This window comes from Haemaphysalis longicornis, unplaced genomic scaffold (assembly GCF_048455015.1).
Source record: "Haemaphysalis longicornis isolate Haplotype H1 unplaced genomic scaffold, Haemaphysalis longicornis Haplotype H1 scaffold_1, whole genome shotgun sequence".
Classification (NCBI taxonomy): Eukaryota; Metazoa; Arthropoda; class Arachnida; order Ixodida; family Ixodidae; genus Haemaphysalis; species Haemaphysalis longicornis.
The window spans coordinates 394310738-394331089 of record NW_027526203.1 but is presented as its reverse complement, the minus strand read 5'-3'; the positions used below and the strand labels follow the sequence as shown (position 1 = coordinate 394331089).

At 43.8% G+C, this 20352-nt stretch overlaps 1 protein-coding gene across 2 annotated transcripts in view; it reads left to right on the top strand.

Moving 5' to 3' along the window:
* Positions 1–19205, top strand: part of Rtet (major facilitator superfamily domain-containing protein rtet) — a 43696-nt gene extending 24491 nt beyond the window's left edge. For both annotated transcript variants that reach the window (XM_077686661.1, XM_077686662.1), the window contains exons 10-12: positions 1935–2025; positions 4030–4167; positions 8262–19205. In XM_077686661.1, the coding sequence (XP_077542787.1) occupies positions 1935–2025; positions 4030–4167; positions 8262–8377 (345 nt within the window). In that variant the 3' untranslated portion in view covers positions 8378–19205. The remainder of the gene's footprint in view (positions 1–1934; positions 2026–4029; positions 4168–8261) is intronic.
* Positions 19206–20352: the final 1147 nt, after the last annotated feature.

Genomic DNA, 20352 nt, shown 5'->3' with positions numbered 1-20352 from the left:
AGGCGACCCGGTGACGGGAAGCGTTGGCGCTGCGCCTAGTAACGGCAATCCCTAGGACGACGCCAGGCCTGCGTCGCGGCGCTTAGTCGTTTTGCAGGCACAAATAAAGTTTTTCCTAATCCTAATCTTAAAAAAAGTTCAAAGCTGATAGAATTCAGTCATCAGGAACTTGGGTCTTAAAAACTGTCAATTACAGTAGTTAACTAAACATCGTGTAATATCTTGCTTGGAAGTAAATTACATGCGTACTTTGAGACATCGTCGTCCAAAGACTGAGTTACCTACCCATCATTTGAATATGAAAACACTACCTTGCAACACTGCTAACATTTCCACCCAAGGTTAGGGCCACTTCTGGTGGCAGGCCAGAAGTGGCCCTAACCTGTCCTCAGCCTGTCCTCTCATTTTATTTTTCCTTTTTCCTTTTTTTTTTTTTTGTGGACTGGTGTCAGTATGTTGAGGTAGGCAGAAAAAAAAAAGATCCACTTGTGCTGGCTGGGGCATTTTAAAACTATATATGCACAGTGCTTCGTTTCAATTCATGGCTGCAGTGCCTGTATATCTACGAGGGCAAAAAGCAGAAACAACCGTGTGAGTGACATTTTAGTGGGCATTGGGGAAGTGCATTATAGGCTAGGTGTCTCTTGGTTGTATTAAGCACAAAATTGGAATTTTTAAGGAGCAGATTTAGTGTGAAGAATATTTGTCACTGCTGGTTTTGGTGACAGAGTTCCAAAACGCATTGCAACAGTTGTAGGGGGCTTTTCGGGGCATACAAAAGGTCAACAAAGCACTGAAGTGAAACTCAGCAGTTCATGCAAAGGTATACAAGGTCATTAAGCACATTTGAGGGACTTGAGGGATACTTTTTGCAGCCGAAAAATGAATGCTGTACTAAAGTTTTGTTTTGATGCTCTGTCCACTTTGTTCATTATTAGAAGTACCCTACCCATAGCCCACTGTCGCTGTCACAGCCATGAACAGGTAGTTCCCGTCTAGCAAATCTGGTGCCTAGAGCGAATGACAGGCAACCTGGGTTGATAAAAAAAAAATGCCTCTGGTGCCGGTAGGGGCTTGCACAAGATCAAAAACTGGCAAGGTTTTTTAGAAGCCCACTATCACCGCCAATATGAAGGCAGGACACTTCTCTCGTGATTGGCTCAATATTTCCAAATGCAGGAAAATAAAGTAACCATTTAACACCAGATACCGAAATAGACTCGCATGTGATGGTGCAAGGTCCTGCCATCAGGTTTCCTTAGCTGGGATATGAGAAAATGGCTCATGCGTATGATGGAGATGCGGTATCTTCATCATCACTATTGTTTGCAGCTGGCAGATTGCATACTTAATATCTTTGACTGCTTCGGCAACTGCCGTTCAGTTCAGGTTGCACTAGTAACCCTTTCAGTGCCACTGATGCAGCGTGCATTTTACTGTTAGGCTATGCCGCTGACGTGTCTGTCCGTTTTCAACTTGTCAATTTTTCAATAATGCAGAAAAAAAAGTGACACCAAACAAGGGTCACCGCTGGGTGACAAACAAAATGAGTGTAGCAAAAATTTTTTTGTTACACCCATGTTATGCATAAAGGAATGCTTGGCATTGGAACATAAACAATCCTACTTATGTGCTAATTCAGAATTTGGAATTCTGCTGGTCTTGAAAGTGTGACCATGATGAAAGTAATGACTGCATTCCTTGTGCACAATTTCTTGTTTGCACCACTGTTCTCAATGCAACAATTGTTGTGTGACATTGAAATACGCGGAATTTTCACTGCCCCTGCTGGACTTGTGGTTGGCCAGCTCTCCATCCACACATTTCCACCTGGTTCTGCGAGTCTGGTTCCACTTTACTTGTGTAGTTGCACACTTCAAATGCTCATCTTTATTGCTGTATTGTTGTTTGACTGATGCTCGTCTTTTCCTTAGGGGATTGTGATGATCATTCCATCATTTATCATCATTGGAGTGGCCTGGAGCCCGTCTATTCTATACTTTGGACTCATGTTGTATGCATTTTGTGAGTGTGCAAGTTTATTTTTCATCAACTAAATCCATACAATTCACATAATATAGTGCCAGTAATCCTGAGAAGGCTCAACAATGCTTCCAAATTGCAGAGGCCCCTTCAATATGGCCATTAGTTTTGCTTGGTTTATTGTACATTCATCCAGAGGAGAGAGGAATAAACTTTATTTGAAGTATGCAATTTAAGGGCAGATGGTGACCACTGGGCGCAGACTAGTGGTGACTTCAGCAGCACGTTCCACCGGGGCTTTTTGGACCTGGGGGTCAGGGTGGACCCATGCCACCTCCAATTGATCAGTAGAGGGGATTAGGGGTAAGGGGTTCGGGCGATGAACAAACGTTATCACGACCAGAATATCTGAAAAACGATAAAAACAACTCACGCACATAGATACTCGTTCCACTTAATGTGGCAGATAGTGTCGACATCTCTGCAGAGGGGTGATGGGTACTGAGGAGGGTATATTCATCCAATTAACCCTGGAGCAAATTTTCGGGGTGGTTTTTTTTGCTGGATTTTTATCCCCACTGGGCCTCTTTTTAGTTCATTTGTTTATTTACAGGATTTTCAAATTTTGTTTAGTTCTGGAAGGAATAAAGTTTCAAGTATTATATTTTTGAATATTTAGAGCTTGCCTGATAAGGGTGGTATAAAAATTTTGCTTACAGTTTGCACCTTTTCAGATAAAGCGAACAAGGTGATAACATACCGCATAAATATTATTGCAACATTAGAGGAACCAGGGTTTGTGTTTGCTCAGATATATTTGCTGCCAGGAAGGGGTTAACATTAAAGAATGAAGATTATCTTGTGAGTATTGCATGCATGCAATATGTGATGTGTTGAAGGTAAATTCACGCACGTTTCATATTTACGCATGGCTAACCCAAGTCCTATTTGTTGCTTTTTTTCATGCAAGCATGCCCCGCACATTGCATTCAGCACTCAAATTGAATCTGGATCCGCAGACGTTATTCTGAATTATGAGGAGTTTGGATAATGTTAAATTTATTTGAGCACAGGGCGTGGTGAGGTAATGGTCTACAAGACAAGTTATATGTATTGTACATCCACAGCAAGTCTGTGATTATTTTCTCACTCAGTTATTGTTTTTTTTTGCATTTAGGGATGACATTTTTGTTTTGAAATATACAAAGCAAACAAAGCACCTGAACTAAAATGAATTTAAACACCAAAACCCAGTATACGGTTACTTAAGCTCCATGCCATCATTTTTTCTACATGGGGAGAAGCTAGGCACTTGATCTATCGGGCCATATAGAAGGAGGTTATATACGACCTGGGGAATTTGAATGGAGTAAGATAGCATGTTACAGTATAGCTCTGAGCTGACTGAATGGCTTGCAAGCTGTTAGGTTATATCTGTGGCTTTGCTTCCAAGTTATAGCCTTTTCGAGGGGGGGGGTGAGGGGGTAAATGAATGTCTTCACTGCCTATATTTGATTTGACCAGGTCATAACAGATCTCGGCGTGTAATTTCTAGTGAGCACACCAACATTTTCTTTCTTAGTGGGGTTGACCTCTCAGAAAACAACATCAAGGAATTCAGTAAACATACTCTTTAGATCGCTTTGATGAGTATTTTAAACAGCATTTAAAACTCAGTTCATCTGGAAAAGCTTTTGTTTGAAAACTAGATAAAGCAACCAGATGGTAGCGGCATGTCCACTGCAGGGCATACCAAAGCTGCTCTGCAGTGTTAAGTTTTTTAAACACAAAATGTGTTTATATGTGTGTTTCTAAGAGAAGAGTGTGTAGCCCTCAATGGAGGCTATGTTGAAAGAAATGAAATTGTTTTCATAAATGCTGCTTAACTTGCATTTTTACCTTACTTATCAAACAACCCTTGTATAATATCATGAATGAAGCTAACTTGACTTCACTAAAAACAAACGCATTATTTATTCTGTGCATTAAGTTTATATTATCAACTGGTTATGAAATATGTTTTTACTTATTTGTTGCCCCGTGTAGCCTCAGGAACCGTGGTGCCATGCCTGACAACGCTAGTCTCCAAGTATGGGGCCCCTACTCAGAAGGGCACCATTCTGGGAATCTTCAGGTCTCTGGGTGCCCTTGCTCGTGCTTTGGGTCCCCTCCTGTCTTCCGTGGGTGAGGGTCACCTTTTTTTTTACTTGCTTTTGGATTTATTAGGGTGCTGGTTATGGGGGAGCACAAAATATAAGCAAAAATCTGGTGCAGTGAACGACAGTATGCCTTGACATTTTGTAAAACAGTTGTTTATCAACAGAAGTAATTTTCATGTAAAGGTGGTTCTATTTGCAAGGTGAGGGAAGTAAAGATTACGTAAAATAAAATGTGCTGCAAAATACCAAGCAGGCACCCTCCTGTTATGATTTTGTGCTAATTTAAATTGCCTGCCATACCAAGCAGGTATCCCCATCCACATTTCCCGTCTTGATCCAGTATTGCGTGTCCACTCAGATATTTACGCGAGAACTGAAAACTAAATTGTGTATTTGAGTGGAAATTAAATACTGTAAAACGTCGATACTCTGGGAAAAACATGTCTCTTGTAACCAAAAATTACAAAGACACAGAGGAGTCAGACTAGATACTTTATTATACACCAGCACTAAAGTGTATGTAACCGCATCGACAGCAGACTGCTCAGGATGACTTCAATGGCAGTGAAGTCATTGGTAAACATTGTGAGATTATTTGTGCAAATTTAGGTCTGAAGTCTCTAGGTCATGTTTCGACCTCTCCGGGCATTTATGTGAATTTATTTAGTAGAAAATTTAATTCAAAGGGCTGGTTTCCTTTCTGTATTCTCCTTGCCGATTTTTTTTTTAGATGTTTCCTTTGACGCGCACTTTTTCGGATTAGCTTGACTGCGCCATAAAAATCATTCAGCCGGCCACCAGCAGATCATCCCAATTCGATCACGCGGTGTAAACTGATACCCATCAAGATTTCTGCCCGGAAGAATGCGGCTTCATTTCATTAGTTTGTAGACTTTACTCAGCTCAGTAAAGTCAGTGAAGTCGAAATAACTGCACACTAGCACATATGCGATACGTACCTTATTTACTCGTGGAATCCTCGCACTCTCGTAATGCTCGCACCCCCAATGTGAGCTGCCAATTTTTTGTTTCCTCGCATAATCTTTGCACCCCTAAAATTGCAATGGCAAAAGTGCAACCAGGCGCGCCAGGTGCGTGACAGCCTCAAACGCCACTCACACTGTTGTTGGGCTGGTTTCGCGTGCGCTCTACTAGGCGGCGTTAGCTCAGCGCCCAGTTGTCCCTTCATTGGAGGAGTAGCTGTCAAGAGCTCGCTTTCCGCCATTTTGAGAAGTTTTTCGTTGCTTTGTTCTGTGCTGGATTCGGTGCCTCTTCGCCATGGGGTGGTACGTCAGTTGTACAGCCGCTTTGTAGCTGAAAGCTATCGAATAAGCGATAGAGCGGGGCAACCGAGCTGCAAGCAGGCCTTTCGGTGTCTACAAGTCCAGCGTGCACTACTGGAGACGGCCGCACAAGGAACTGAAGGCGACCAAGAAGCGCAAGGTTAAAGGAGCTGCGCACTGAGCTGGCTGTCATTCCAGCTGGCTGTCATTCCAGCTGGCTTAACTTCCATGCTCCAGCCTTTGAACGCGTCTTTGAACAATTTGTCCAAAGATAACATTCGAAGGCTGTATGCAGAGTGGGTCACGAGCACGCTCTGGCACCGGCCGGCGAGATAAGACCGTCGGTGGAGATGCCGTGCAGCTGGATATCAGAATCGGGGGGGGTATGATTGCCGCAGACGTCGTGATCAAGAGCTTCAAGAAAATGGGCACATCGAATGCCCTGGATGCGACTGAAGACCAGCTGGTGTGGGATGGAGACAAGGCCTCTGAAGGCGACGTGGAATCTGGATGTGGCCACGAGGCAATGGCCAGCGATGTTAGTAGCACTGACTCGGACTAGGGCTGTTCCCATTTGGGTACCCAACTGCCTAACGCGGGAGGGGGAAGGTGGGTGGCGGCTGGCCGCAACGAATACATTTTTGTGCTTCGTGCCTATGTTGACCCTGTACTTTTATCATGACGGTAAGTCCGGCTTGGAAGTGGCTTGGTTATGTATAAAACCTATTCAAATCTCGTTTAAGCTCATTTTTACCCCTCGAAATTTTTTCCCCACGTAATGATCGCATCCCTTAACTTCACACTGAATTTTCCGGAAAAAAAGGAGCGAGGTCTACGCGAGTAAATACGGTATATTGGAGTTACCACGCTTCGCTGACTTCACTGAGGTTGCAAGCATCTTGCATGTGTGGGACAGGTACATTTATAAAAATTCTAAAACCAATTAAAGACAGGAGGAGATTCATTAAAGTTAATCTAGCTAATAAGGAATTAAAATGAACCGAAGCTTTTATCGTAAAGCGTAAAACCAAGGTATGAGAAACATTTTTTGCGCAGGGTGAACTAGCTGTAGCGAACAATCTGCAGCACAACCACACATTTGCGATGGCTTTTCCTGCCTGATGGAACGCAGTTGCTGGTGATCAGATATTTGTGGGGGCTTGGGGGAAGCTTACTGTACAAGCGTTATTCCATAAATGCTCAGCTAAGCAGCTCGGAATGCTATAGTCCAGTAAATAAACAGCGATGTGTGACATGAAGGGGTAGTGTCTCGCTTACATACCTGTTATTTCAGCAGCCACCACTACGCTGTTGTGGCTTACCTAGTAATTTAGCTCATTGCAAAAAGCGCTAACCACATGGAGTGATTTTTCCAGCGACGCGACGAGCGACGCGACTAGGATCCGCAGTCGCCGAACCAAAGTCGCTCGCCGAGGCAACCACATGACAGCGACGGCTCGAGCGACTGAGCATGCGACTGAGGATGGCGATTTCAATGTTTCCGCACTGCGCATAGTAACGCGCTTGGTACGCTGGATGTTTGCAAACATTTTTTTTTGTTCATTTGTCATAAAAAGCATGACTAAAAAGTATTACGCCTTTCTACCTTGCTTTTTGCACTTCATTGCATCTCTAAAACTGGTTTGGGTTAGCGATAGCGCACGCTTTTCCTTCTGCGCCTCGCTTCTCGGCTCCAACATGAACGCCGTGAAGAATTCGCTTTCTTGACGTCGTTTTTCCCACACGGGTCTCACCCAGTGTGAGCGTGAGCCTTCTTGCTTCTGCTTCAGCATGTACTCAAGCTTTGCCACGCAAAGCTTTCTTTGCCGCTGCACCGCGAACGTCGTCTACGTGGATCTTCCCCCCGTTCTCTTTCAAAACCGGAGGTTGCGTGCTTACGTAGGGGCTCTCCTATTGGCTAGTCGCTGAGGCCACTTCCGGGACGCGAGCGACTGTTTCTGGCGACCCAGAACCGAGCGATTCGATGAGCGACTTGGTGCGCGGCGAAAAGTAGTTCGTCGCTAGTCGCGTCGCGCCCCAAGTCGCTCGCAAAATCGCTCCATGTGGTTGGGGCTAAAGCGCATTGCACATGCAGGTTCAAATCGTAAATGCTCAACTTTTTTTTTTTTTTTTTTTGCGCAGTTGATTTTTAATTATTTAGGTGATGTGACATACTTGGCATTCACGATTTTGCACCGCAGCCTTCATTGCTCCACTAGTGAGTTGGCAAGCTGTGTGCAGAGACAGGGCTGGAAAGTCAGCCAACTGCTGGCCTGATGTAAGCATGCCTCTTAAGACACACAGACGAGCCAGGTGAGCTCTGAAGGTGCAGGCGGAACACCTCACAGTTGATCAGCTCCATTCACGCAGGGGGCGTTCAGTGCAGAGGCTTATGCCCCAGCTCGGAGTCTGGCAAAATACAGAGAGTTTTAGCATACTGTGCATACAATGGGTTCCATGTGTACTGGGACCCGACTGGGCATGTGCGCATTCGTTTTGGTAGGGTGAATTAGTTCTGCTGAAGAGTGGCCCCCGCCTCGCCGTGCCCGCACGCGCAGGCGCAGTTGCGTCTCATTACACACGGTACACGGGGTTTACACGGTAAGCTAAAACTCTCTAATGATACGATACCTGCTCGCTATAAGCGGGTCTGGCAGGCTTATCCAACTCATTCTGCACCCAGCAACAAGGCAGAAGCAGGTATGCCGATTCCTGAGTTGTTAAGGATGTGAGTCTTGGGATGACGGCGGACACCGAACATGCTGTGCCAGGGTTGACTTAGTTGTAAAACCTATAAAGCAGCCAGGCATATCATACGGCACTTCTTCTCTTTCAGTTTACTGGTGGGCTGGCCCTGTGACTTGCTACTGCATTGGCGCCTGCCTGTTCATCATCCCACTTCTTATTCTTCGGAATTTGCACAGAACAGTTGGGGACGTCGTGGTCAAATGAGATTATTTCGCCTGTATGATGCTTGGTGCCGCAATTGTTATGCTTGTTCAAAGCGACCCTAATGCCACGGTCTGAGGGTGGAGAAATGTCTACCTGTCACGCTTTTTGGCAAGCTGTCGTGTATGCCTTTACAGTGCCACTGGTTTTGTGATTTATTTTGTTGTCTCTACAGTTCTTAGCTAGCTTTCTGTTGGGAGTTCTTCTTTTTGTGCTTGCTGACAAGTTCTGTAGCAAGGAGCTATTTGTGCTTCATGCGGTTAAAACTGAACTGAGCCCAGCTGAGAGAAACCAAAAGATTTGATGTTCCTCGTGACAATAGGTGACGATTGCAACTGCTCAAGAAAACACTGAAGACGCTGACATCATCTCATTATTAAGTGGGATGCAATTCAATGTGCTTAATGCTCAAGTATTTAAAGCTTTGTTTTAGATATTTTTATTTGCATTTGCTATTGTCATAGAAATGTGGTTTTTCTCTTGTTGCAATTTGCAATCACTAGCGCCATGTGCTTTAAATTTATATTAAGGGAAGTATGATGTAAAATATATCTTATTTTAACTAGAGCATATTTTTTACCCCTAGATTTCTTACCTCTTTTTATTGAGTGTGCTCCTCGGAGCTCAGTGCGTAATGTTTCCAAAGAATTTTTATGCCGAGACAACTAAATATTCTTTATTTTAAAGGAGTACTGACACGAAATTTTTATGTTACGTTTTTTTCGCTGCTATGAGTGCCTACCAGCCCACTAATCATAGAATGACAGATTAGACGGTCGAGCGCAGCGTAAACATTCATTTACGGCGTCGTTTATTCGTGCCAGTTTCGGTTTCGACAAAAAAACGCAGAGCGGCCGCCATGACAGCATGTATCACATGGCGTCATCATTCTTGCCGTATCGCTGCCTCTCTGGAAGCGCACGCGAGCGAGCGCACGCGCGCGCCCAGACCGGCCGAGGTCTTCGCCGTCCCCACAGGCCCGGGCAGCATGACGTCAGTCCCAAAACCATGACGTGTACACACGCCCGAGGAGCGCGCACCAACAACAGCCAGCGCGTCGGCTTCGTCACGGGAGCCCGACGTCGGCAGTTTGGGGCACGTAGCAGATGATGTCACGTCGGCCCGCTCTGGGCTTTCTCGTGCGGGCGAAGATTAAAATGGATTTTAAATATGTTTCGCTGAATGGTTGCTGTTGAAACTTGCTGGGAAATATATCCTGATAAAAAAAAAGTGTTTTACATAGTTATCTCAGCTTTGAAATTTCGTGTCAGTACTCCTTTAAAGTATTTTTCTGTTTCGTCTTCCTTTTTTTTCTTTGTTTGTAACTGAAAATTACGCAAAAAGAAAGGTGGAGTGTGTGAAGACATTAAAAAAAATATAGTTTTGAGCAAATCAGCTGTAAAACTTGTCGCTGTAAAGGTCAGGAAAAGGACAAAAGTTAAAGCTTTACTGATATAAAGTCGTTTGCATCCAAACCATGGAGTAAGATGGACAGGAGCTGATAGCATGACTTCATTGAGGCTGCAGTGAAGAGTAGCATCCCAGCGCACTGCCTTGACTGCAGTGGAGACTGTTTCACTAGCTGCCTTCACTTTTTCTTGTGCCCATTCTTGCCACATCGTGGCATTGTATAGGCAGGACAGCAATTAGTTTACTTTATGAGAAAAATTACTGCGCGGAAATGATGTGGATGCCCTTGCCTTATTTAGGAGGTGTTGCTCTTTTCCCTTTTCATTTGTTGTTTGTTTCAATGGTGCAGTAAGGCCATTCAGGGCCCCTTTTTCTTTCTTCTTTCCCCAGATGTGTGCAACCAAACCAATTGCAATGAGTAGCACTAAAATTTATTATCAGTGGTTTGTTGGTCAGTCTTGATTGGGGTTTTATAGTTTATGGGCTAGGAGCTAGGCAAAAACCAGATCACAAAACATTTGGTGCCGTTTGTGCAATGATAAATGTTTTTACTGCCATTAGAAATGTGTTCTCAGTTAGGTGTGCGTAAATGGCCAATTTTTAATTGAGTACCAGATATGAATATAAAAACTGAGTGCGAATACAAAGTAGTGTTAATGCGTGCAGGGCACAGTGCCATAACAATATTTTTGAACATGAATAGCTTTGCTTTTGTTTGTATAAAGCTTCTGCACACAGCCAACAAAAAAAATATGCAAATTGGGCAGTCATTTACAAGATAAGAAAAATGATACAAGAAATTGTGGCAGGGAAATGGGACAAAATGCTTGACAGGCACTGTCGTATAGAATTGTGGGTTACTGAACGTTTGATTTAATATGGAGAGGCTACTTGACCAGTTGCGATGCCCCCAGACAGGGAACAAAGGCGTTTGCTTGGTATTGGCTGGTATTACGGGTATCTGATCAGAAGTGTACGCAACTGGCCGTAACTTTTTTCGGTTTCTCACTCATGCCACTTATCAACAACTAAACTTTTTTGGAGCAAAAGCGCTACTATTCTGTCTTTCAAGGTCATCCATCGCTTCACAAGTGACCTTCAGCGACTAGCGCACAAGCTGTGCCCGTCTTTCTTTTCACTTCACTCACTCGGAGCCATGCCATCTGCGCGTGTGCTTTAGCACAAGTGAACTACGCGACTGGCTAGGATTTAACGGCTGCTTCGTTGGTGCTTGGTCCCTCAGTCTTGCCATCGAGGGCATGCGGGCTGGCTGTCTGTGCATGCGCTTCAGTGGTAGCGAAAGGCTGGATTGAACCATCCAGCAGATATAGCTAGATGGCAGGCTGCGAATTCTCAACCAAAGGCAAACCGTCACGAAACACTATGAGCATTGTCTTTGGTTTTGCTCGTGATAACTAGGTTTAGAAGTGTTATTAAGCCTGAGCCATTTTTTGGTTTATCAATTGTTCGTCCAAAAAATGTTCTGCTTAAGCTAGCGTGGATGCAGAATTGGCTCTTGCTTATTTTGAAATATTTATATGTTTCAGCTGCGGCATCATGCAGAAAAGCCAACCCAAAGGGGTGTGCCGTGTAATGAAGAGCCAGCTTCTGAGAGAGCCAACTTCTAATACTGTATTAGTCAAATAATTTGGATATTTTGAGCGGTAAAACCGTGCTGAAAATCAACTCAAATAGATAACCCTACTCTTGAAGTATGCAGAGTTTTGAATACCCGCACAACTCTTGTTTAGAACATTTGAACAAGTTCCTAGTTCTTGTGTAGTACGATTTAGAGGGTAAACAGCAGACAACTGGTGTTCACCACCCTTCAAGTTGAAATGTTCTCTGTGTGAAGGTCTTTAATGAGACTGTGTCATGAGTAGAGACCGGAACTTGTGGCACAAAAAATCCAGGTTTTAGGCGCCTATAATAGGCACTAAAAAGTGTCATTTAGGCATTTCTAGGCACCTAATACTATCGTTTAGGCACATATAGGCTCAATTCGTATATTCTTCAGCAGCATATTTTACGACAAATTTTTGACTTGCAGTAAAAACAGGGGACAAATCTTTTGCTGTAGGAAAGTAATGTTATTTTCTTTGGGAAAATTAGCTACACAAGACTTGCTATTTTAAGGGGAGACGCGGGTCTTGGAATCCCGAAATTTGGCCAAAAAATCGATTTTTAGAAATCGCCATTTTCAGAAAGTAGAGCTATTTTTCTACCGGTTAGCAAAATATCCAGACCCAGGAGTACGTATTTGAGCCATAATATCAATTTATAGCACCGACGCCCGCTAAAATCGGCCAAGATTCGACGCGAAAATAGCATTTTTTCGACGACGCGCCCCTCGGGTTCTACATGCGCCACGGCGTCCATCTTGGTCTCATTCGAAAGCGCGTCTTTTCGTTTTCAATTCCCCGCCAGAACCACTCCGTTTCGTCCGTTGGTTGCGAGTAAAACCGGGGTAGAAAAGAGACGGATCGCGCCGCCTAATTGGTTACTGACTGCACGTGACCGCAGGGCGCAACCTCATTGGCTGGGCGCCGTGGGTCGTCTGCTCGGCACTCTCATCACAGGGCAACGGCTCATGTATTCGTCTGTGCGAGGACCGGCAAAAGCCCCGCATGGCGTAAAAATATAGTAAAGATGTCTATCGATAACCGAAAGGAAGAACAGGCATTATTAAAAGCGCCTGAAATACGATTTTCTGTTCCTGTGACGACGACTTATCGCGAGAACGGCGCCGAGACGGAGGTAGGCTTAGCGCCCGCGCGGGCTGCCGAGACGATAGCGTAGCGATATGATTACGCCTGCGGGGGCACTAAGGTGCGTCTATCTTTCGATCAGCAGCAAATAGAAAGAAAAGAAATGATAAAGTGGAGGATGCCGCATGTCGACGTCGCAAGGGAAGTGTGTTCATTCTGTTATCAACGATGCCGCGGCGGGTCGGCCCGCACTCCGGCGCGCGGTTCCGCGTCGGCAGATTACCATATAGATGAGCGATTTGAGAATTATAAATGTTCGCACTGTGCACAATGTGCGTTGGTGACGTGATATACGAGTAGATTAAACCGAAAACGTGGTTATCCCACATAGCCAAGCGCATGCACGTCACAGAGCTGTGGCGGGCATTCCGTTACCAGCCCCTTCGCTGCAACTCACTTCACGCGATGCAAATCCGATTTGATTGCTACAAATGAAGCACTAACATAACAAAATAAACGTTTACAACTGTGGTGCACGATCGGGACCTCAGCCCTAGTCGCCAAAGAGTGACGGCGTGCTGCCAACAGCATAAAAATTGAAGCAACGTTCTGGCTTTGCTTTTGTTCAGTTTTTCTGCCAGGTGCCATCTGTAGACAAGAGAATTTCATAATTTTCCCATCAACTGATTTCAGCAAACTTGGTATGCTCGTGTTGAGCGAAAAGCGAGCTACATTCTAGAACCTTTCTTTTTTTCATATGCTCAATAGATAAATCTCACTTGTAGTAAAACTTCAACTGCGATTTTCTCAGCTTCCCTTTTTTTGCATATGTGCCTAGCCTTACAGGGGTTTTGAGGTAGTTTTTTTCAAAGGATTTCTACAAGTGTTATACCGTTGAATTCGGGATAAAATGAACTGCATGCTGAAGCTATTTTAATTGGCTCATTTTGCCTCAAATAAATGTTATGAGTAATAATTAGAGGTCATTAAGTTTTCAGAAAACTGTACTTGGCATACTTAGATTAATTCTATCCAATCAACTATCTTTACAGGAATATAAATAGCTTCAGCATGCATGGCAGGTCTTAAGCTACACATCCATACCATTTATTTTTAAAAAAATTGAATAAAAAGTTCCTTAAAGGCCCGTAAGAAATTACTTAATTAGGCTCCAGTGTTTTCTTTATAACTCAAAAAATAATTCTACCACTTGAAAACTAATTACATATTTGAAATGAGGAAGACAAAACACATATGCACAGTGATTTTCATTATCACAGACCAATTAATAAAAAAGTTCATTTCAAGACCCACGTCTCCCCTTAACAAGTTTACGTGAAATGCAAGGTGATTCGACAACAAAAGAAAAGTTTAAAAACCGTGACATGCCTGACCCATCTCAATGACTTGCAGCTTCAGGTTGTACCTCACATCAGTCAAAAATTGTGTGCGAAAACAACACAGTACGCAACATTCTTCGCAACTAATTCCTTTGTTTGTAGGTGTGCTAATGCCCTTGAAGGTTACCCAGCATGGCAAATGACGGTTGTCATGACTAGAGTACTTCAAAAGTGCCAGGATGCTCATTCCTATAAGCTCCATTTCTCATTCTTCTTCCTTTGCGTGCTGCATCTTGCCATCCGGCAGTGTTCCCGTGATCGGCGGACGTGTTCGTGTGCACGTATTCGTGGTGTCACCTTAGAACTTTGCTGCACCAGATTAGCACGGGGTTTTCTCTTAGGAGGCGTCTTTGGCCTTGAGTGGCATGTGCACAGCTGCGTCGCGTTCGTTTCGTTTTTTTTTTTTCCTCCATTTTTTTTTGTTTTTTATTGCGTCAGCAATGGATAGGGCACACTGGCAAAAAATTATGCCATTGGTCTGCGGACATAGCACGTCAGAAGGACAGAACAAAACAGCTTGTGTGGACAGGGGTGACGTTGGTGAGGTTGGCTGCGGTGTCGCTGCGTACAGGCCTCTGGCGACTCGGCTGATGTAGCAGGTTCGGGGTAACGGTGGCTCGTGCGTGGTTTGCGTTTCTCAGCTTGTTTGGTACGACTCATGGATTTTTCGTGCAACAGTCCTTGCAGAACAGTCCCTGCAATCCATCGACTCGAAAAACCGCAAAAGGGGTATATAACAAAAAAAGGCATTTTAGGCACTCAAAATCTCATGTAGGCCCACATAGTCAAAATGGGTGCTAAAGAGCTCATACAGTCAAAATAGGCACCTATAGGCACAATAAACTATTGCTTAAAATGCTCCCGTTCCCTTAGTTCATGTTTATATGTAAAATTTTGCCTAAAGTTCCGGTCTCTGGTCAGGATTTGCCAATTCTTGTGAAATAATTGAATTTATGACAAAAAATTTTCCCTCCACTGGTGCTATGAATCGTAGGAGGCAAAAAAAAAAAAAAAACAGCTCCAGAAATCCTTTGTAGGAGCGATAGTTTAATTAATACTCTTCGCTTTCACAAAGTCCCTGTGGGTGGAGCTTACTTAAACTGTTCTCACCCAGACTCAATGTGCTCCATAGCATTGGAAGAGGGAGCTTTAGGGCTTTCTCAAGAATAGAGAGAGAGAAAAAAAAATAAACGTGAGCATGCCGTTAGACAGTTTATACAGCCTATATAGTTTATGGCGAAAGCCTTAGATCCCTCTTTCATCGAACTCGTGAAGTACACCAAAAAGTTTAAGCCGTTTCACTCAACGTTCAAGTTGTTGGAAATACAGAGCAGTGATTCGCCATAATGGGCTGTGGCGCCGTTATCCACTCACTGCTGCCACCCCTCACGTTCTTCGCCTCCCTGTCTTACTCCTCTCGATGAATTGAACGCAGGTGTGTCCAATGCAGTTCAATTTTCCCGCCTTCATAGTGCTCGCGCGCCCCCCTGCCTTGAACAGCAGAAGTGGGAGTTCTGTTCTTTTTTGTGCTTGCTTTCATCTCGCACGTGCTGGAGCCTCACTGCGCCATTCTGAATGCGTCGGTTTTTTTTTTTTTTTTTTTTCTTCCGCGGCCACTTTTTTACCACTTCGTAAAAACCAACCCTTCGAGCATGCTTAACTAAATGAAATCAGGAACTGCCAGTGAAGTACATATATTGCCTCAACTGTACCTGCAGTTTCCTTTGTTCCAACTAACGAGGACATGTATGACCAGTGCCAGCGGTTCCAGGAGTTTTGAACACTTCTGCGTATATAAACCTCTTCATGTATCCTCTTAACTGTTGGCCGGCTGAGCCGAGGGACAAGTGGGTATCTTTATGAAGCCTCTGTTTGGGTGGGTGACGCCGCGGCGCTCTGTTTGGGTCCGTTACATCACGTGACTGTGGTGGCTAGACAGTGTGATAGTGCACGAGCTACGACGGCAAGCTGGGCCCCTAAAGTGCTCTGCACTTATAATTAAAAGCATTTCACTCTTTAGAAACTGCAACTGTAGTGTAAGCATGCTTTCTTGTGCTTTCTTGCAAAGAAACCTGTGCTTTCTTGCAAAAGAAAGCACAGGAAAGTCCAGTGACAGTAGAAAATGCAATGAACAAAGGTAAACAATCAGCCAAGCTACCGCATAGCTGAAAGCTACAGTTGCTGCTTCTGTCTCATCTTACTCCGTGGTCGAAACAAAGTGGTGGAGTCATATCATTGACTGTAATGTTTAGACAAGTTAATGTATGAATCTTTAGGCTGGAAGCTTTGCTTTTATTTTGCCGTTTTGCGTGGCAAGAGGAATCGACTATCATATTGTGATGTTTTGTGCTGTTGCACTGACACTCGCATTTATTTCTTTAGGCATTTATTAAGCCTTTGAGCAGCCAGGATGCCTATTTTCGTTTGTGATTGTGCCGCTGAAGACGAGTGCAGTGCAGCCCATTGTTTTGAAAAAATTATGAAACACGCCTGAACCTGATTGTAGTCTGTCCCAGCATGGTGTAGGATGTTCAGCAACATGGTGAGGAATATGTTGTTACATCTTGGGGGTTGATATTTTACTTGTTTTAGTGGTGTTAGGCGATCAGAATGCACTCCTTGAGACTGGAAAATATTAGCCTAATTGTGTGCTAAGAGTTGTGTGTTCCCACAGCAACTGCATTGCCCTGAAAGTTTGCTTATTTGATTCCTCCTATCGGTGAAGTGGGCCTTGTTCACTCAGTGCTGTTTCGAAGCAGGTTCATTATAATTAATTCAAAGATATTCAAGTTAAGTTAAAGGGAAAACTGGGATGAAGTGGTGAAAAGTACTGAACCAGAAGTGTGTCCAACTCATTGGCTCATGAGCGTGTACTCCAATCTTTCAGTAGTGCTATAAAAAGTGCAGATCTCCGGGCTTTCAGCATTTGTTGCCCATGCTGTCTGCAAGCTGCAGTTACTGCTCAAAATTTCTGAACATACCATCCTCGCCCCCTTTTTTTCTTTTGTTGATTTTTTTTTTATTCGCTGTGGTGTTTAGTGGTTGGGAGGATCTGTCTCGCACAATTCATGTCCGATAGAAGCAGTGTTTACTTCTCGTCTGCCGAAACTGCTTTTGCTTATTAAAAGTGGTGGAGCTACGTGGTAGTAACAGCTTTCAGTCCTGTTGTCATTTGGACATGCCCTGCATTGTAGCTGTAAAATGGAATGCTTGTCTCCTTTTTTTTGCAAAGTACTAGACGTTTTGCTTTTGAGATTTCTTTCCTAAAATGGATTGTGAGCAATAGCTTTTGAAGCCATTTGTATAATCTTCATTGAACAAATCTGTTGGGCAAGTTGGTGCAATATGATTGAAAAATAGAGCACGACTTAGACAATGACAGTGAAGAAGGACGACGGGACAAGCGCTCTTTATATAATCTTTTGTTGTCCTTGCGGGCTGCACTGTATATTTTTTTAGTAGATACTGCGGCAGTACTAATGGAGAAAAGAAGTGTGATATTCATGGTGCGCGCAGTACTTGCTGCCATTCTTGGCTTTGTGCAGAATGTTTCTCTTACTAAGGTGTTCTAACACAGCTTTAGAAACGTGTGATCTTTCCAAAGTGCGACTATTCTCCCCTTTGGGATTCGTGCTTCTTTTATTATTGCTGCTAACACAGTGTTTTGCTAATACTATTCTGAGTTTTCCAACAAGTGTTCTTCCTTAATGGTGGAGCCTATGTTGGCAGTGATAATAGTTATTTTTGCGCACATGTATACAGTGCAGTTTAGTGTCATTTTTGTATGGTTACGATATTTTTGCTTTAGCAACATGCTAAAAGTGTGTTTAAAAGGTCTATGATGTGTTTATACTATGGCCACCGTGGGAACAAGTTTATGTGCCTCATATAAGGCCGTTTGTGTATTTACATACTGTGTCCCGTAGTTTCAGAATGTCTTGTTGGTCAACCTCTATAAAACGCGAGGGGAATAGTCTCACATGTACAGGAACCAGGTCTTGCATTCATGAGGCCGTGCTTACTGAAGACCCAATATGGAATGAAATTCTGGTGATTTTTGTACGTTCCTTCCGTCCGGGTGCAATGTTGATCAAGCAGAGCGCTCACTTGTCATAATTCTGCCATCACAACATAGCAAACAGAAGGAAGAAACAGCCAACACATGCGAAACTTTGCCCAGAGACATGTTACCAGGACTGCAATACTACATGAAGGTTGTTAGCTGTGGTGCGTTTGGCTCTGGGCTGCTTACCATGTAATGCAAGCCTGTGGCGAGAATGACCTGCTCATGCTGGGAGTGATTATTTCCTGGCAATTCCTTGTAAAGTACCAACTTAGGACTGGCGCACAGGAAATAACAACCATCTCGTTCTTTAAGTTTATTCTGTTCCAAAACAATTTTGTTGCGGAGTGTTTAATTCTTTGTTTAATTCATAGTTTAATTCATTGTTCAGGTAAGTCAATTTTGGTTCTCTTCCATATTTATGTGTAAAGAAAAAAATTTTGTAAACTAATAGTCCTCTTATTGTTCAAAAAAAAAGAAAAAAAAAACGCTGTCAATTTGTTCTTGTAGTCCATTCCAGGTATAATAACCCAAAGTTGTTAGGCTCACAGTGTAACAAGAACCAGCGTACAATACGCATGTGAAAATGAGGGTTGTAGCCTGATCGCCTTTACCAATTTTTTACCTCAGCAGACGTCTGCTTATTGGGATGCCCATTGATGTTGTGCAAGGTGTTTGCAGGGCTAAACATAGGGCCCTGCTGTGGCTGAATATTATGGCCGCAGCTCACTTTTTTCTTGTTAGAGTAGAAGTGAACTTGCCACCAAAGTTTATTTTCTTGTACCATGAACAAAAAGCAAGTTCTGTCGTAGGATAAAGGAAAAATTGCCCAAATGTCATGTCAAATATTCCGAAAGAAAGTGATAATGTTATCATTCTCTATTTACAACCGTGACATTGTCATCTGTAGTTGACGTAGTCTTCCAGTTCAAAGTGCATGCAGGTGATCATGCTGTGCCTTAATTGCCTTGAAATGAAGTTGGTGGCCGGTGTTGAGTGTTCACATGCTCGTATCTTCCAGCATTTATTTTGCGACTAGCAAATCTTCATATCTGTTGACAGCCTGCAGCAGTTTGACTTGCAAGATGTACCACATTTGTGCAGGCCTTTTGGCAGCACGTGAGTGTGTGTGTGTTCGTATGGCAATCTGGTATTTATGCATACATCCCTCCAATCACACCCGTTACCAAGCATGTTTAAATCTGTAATTATGTGCTCAAAGGCAAATAAACTATAGTGAGTGACTGAAAGTGTTGTGCCCTGACCTTTCATACGTTGTCCACAAGCAGTGCGAGTGCCCTGAGCTCATGGACTACTCTCATCATAATCAGGTTGTGTATTTACCATTCTTCTGCCCATTCAGAGTGTGAAAATAAGAATTAATGATTTCATTGTCCAATGAGGCAGCTCTGCAAAATTCTCCTGAGCTTCTGAATTCAGACAGCATGTTTTCCAAATAGGGCACCTCGAGCCTTCTTGGCGAAGGTGAATGGGGATACCAGGTTCTCTGAGCCTCCATATTTACACGGTCACCTACTGGGGTTAGAACTTAGAAGTTTTAAAGTCAAAGGTAGAAATCTAGAACAGTGGCTGTCAGAGTCTTGGTCGAACTACAGCTGACGGGCTCCTTGCCTGTCTACCATACGGAAGCCCCAGGACTTTGCCAGAACCTTGTTTTCACAACCAGGACGACTTCCCTTGATGTTTTGCTCATGCATGGTCAGGCAACAAGGCAAATCCTATAACAAGTGTGGTTAGAAAAAAGAGGCTATGTAGCAAAACAACTGTCCGAAGATATGTTTATTGAAGTGAAAAACAAAGAATAATCCAGCTGTCTTCCAAAACTAAGCTAGGCGACCTTGAAAGCACCAAAACTCTCCATCGAACTTTCAACAAGGTGCTTTGTCATTTGCCACTGCCATTTTCTGGGTTTGTCTGGAAGATATTTTTCCTGTGTTGCAGAAGTGAGATATGGTCTCGTTGCTATTGGACCGATGAGTGGTCTGATGGGTGTGTCAGTGTAGCCCATGCTTGCTGGAATTTATGAATCCTGCAGTGAAGCGCGAATTGGCTGAAATTGATTTGCTTTAGGTATTGTGGTGATTTCATTGAGTGCGTTGTGTCTTCCAGTCTTTATAAGCTTATAAGGGTAACCCGCCGCGGTGGCTCAGTGGCTAAGGCGTTGCGCTGCTGAGCACGAGGTCGCGGGTTCGATTCCCAGCCGCGGCGGCCGCTTTTCTGATGGAGGCGAAAAGCAAAAACGCCCGTGTGTACGAGATTTCAGCGCACGTTAAAGATCCCCAGGTGGTCAAAATTAATCCGGAGCCCTCCACTACGGCGCGCCTCATCGCCTGCGTTGCGTCGGCGCGTTAAACCCCCACAATCAATCAAGCTTAT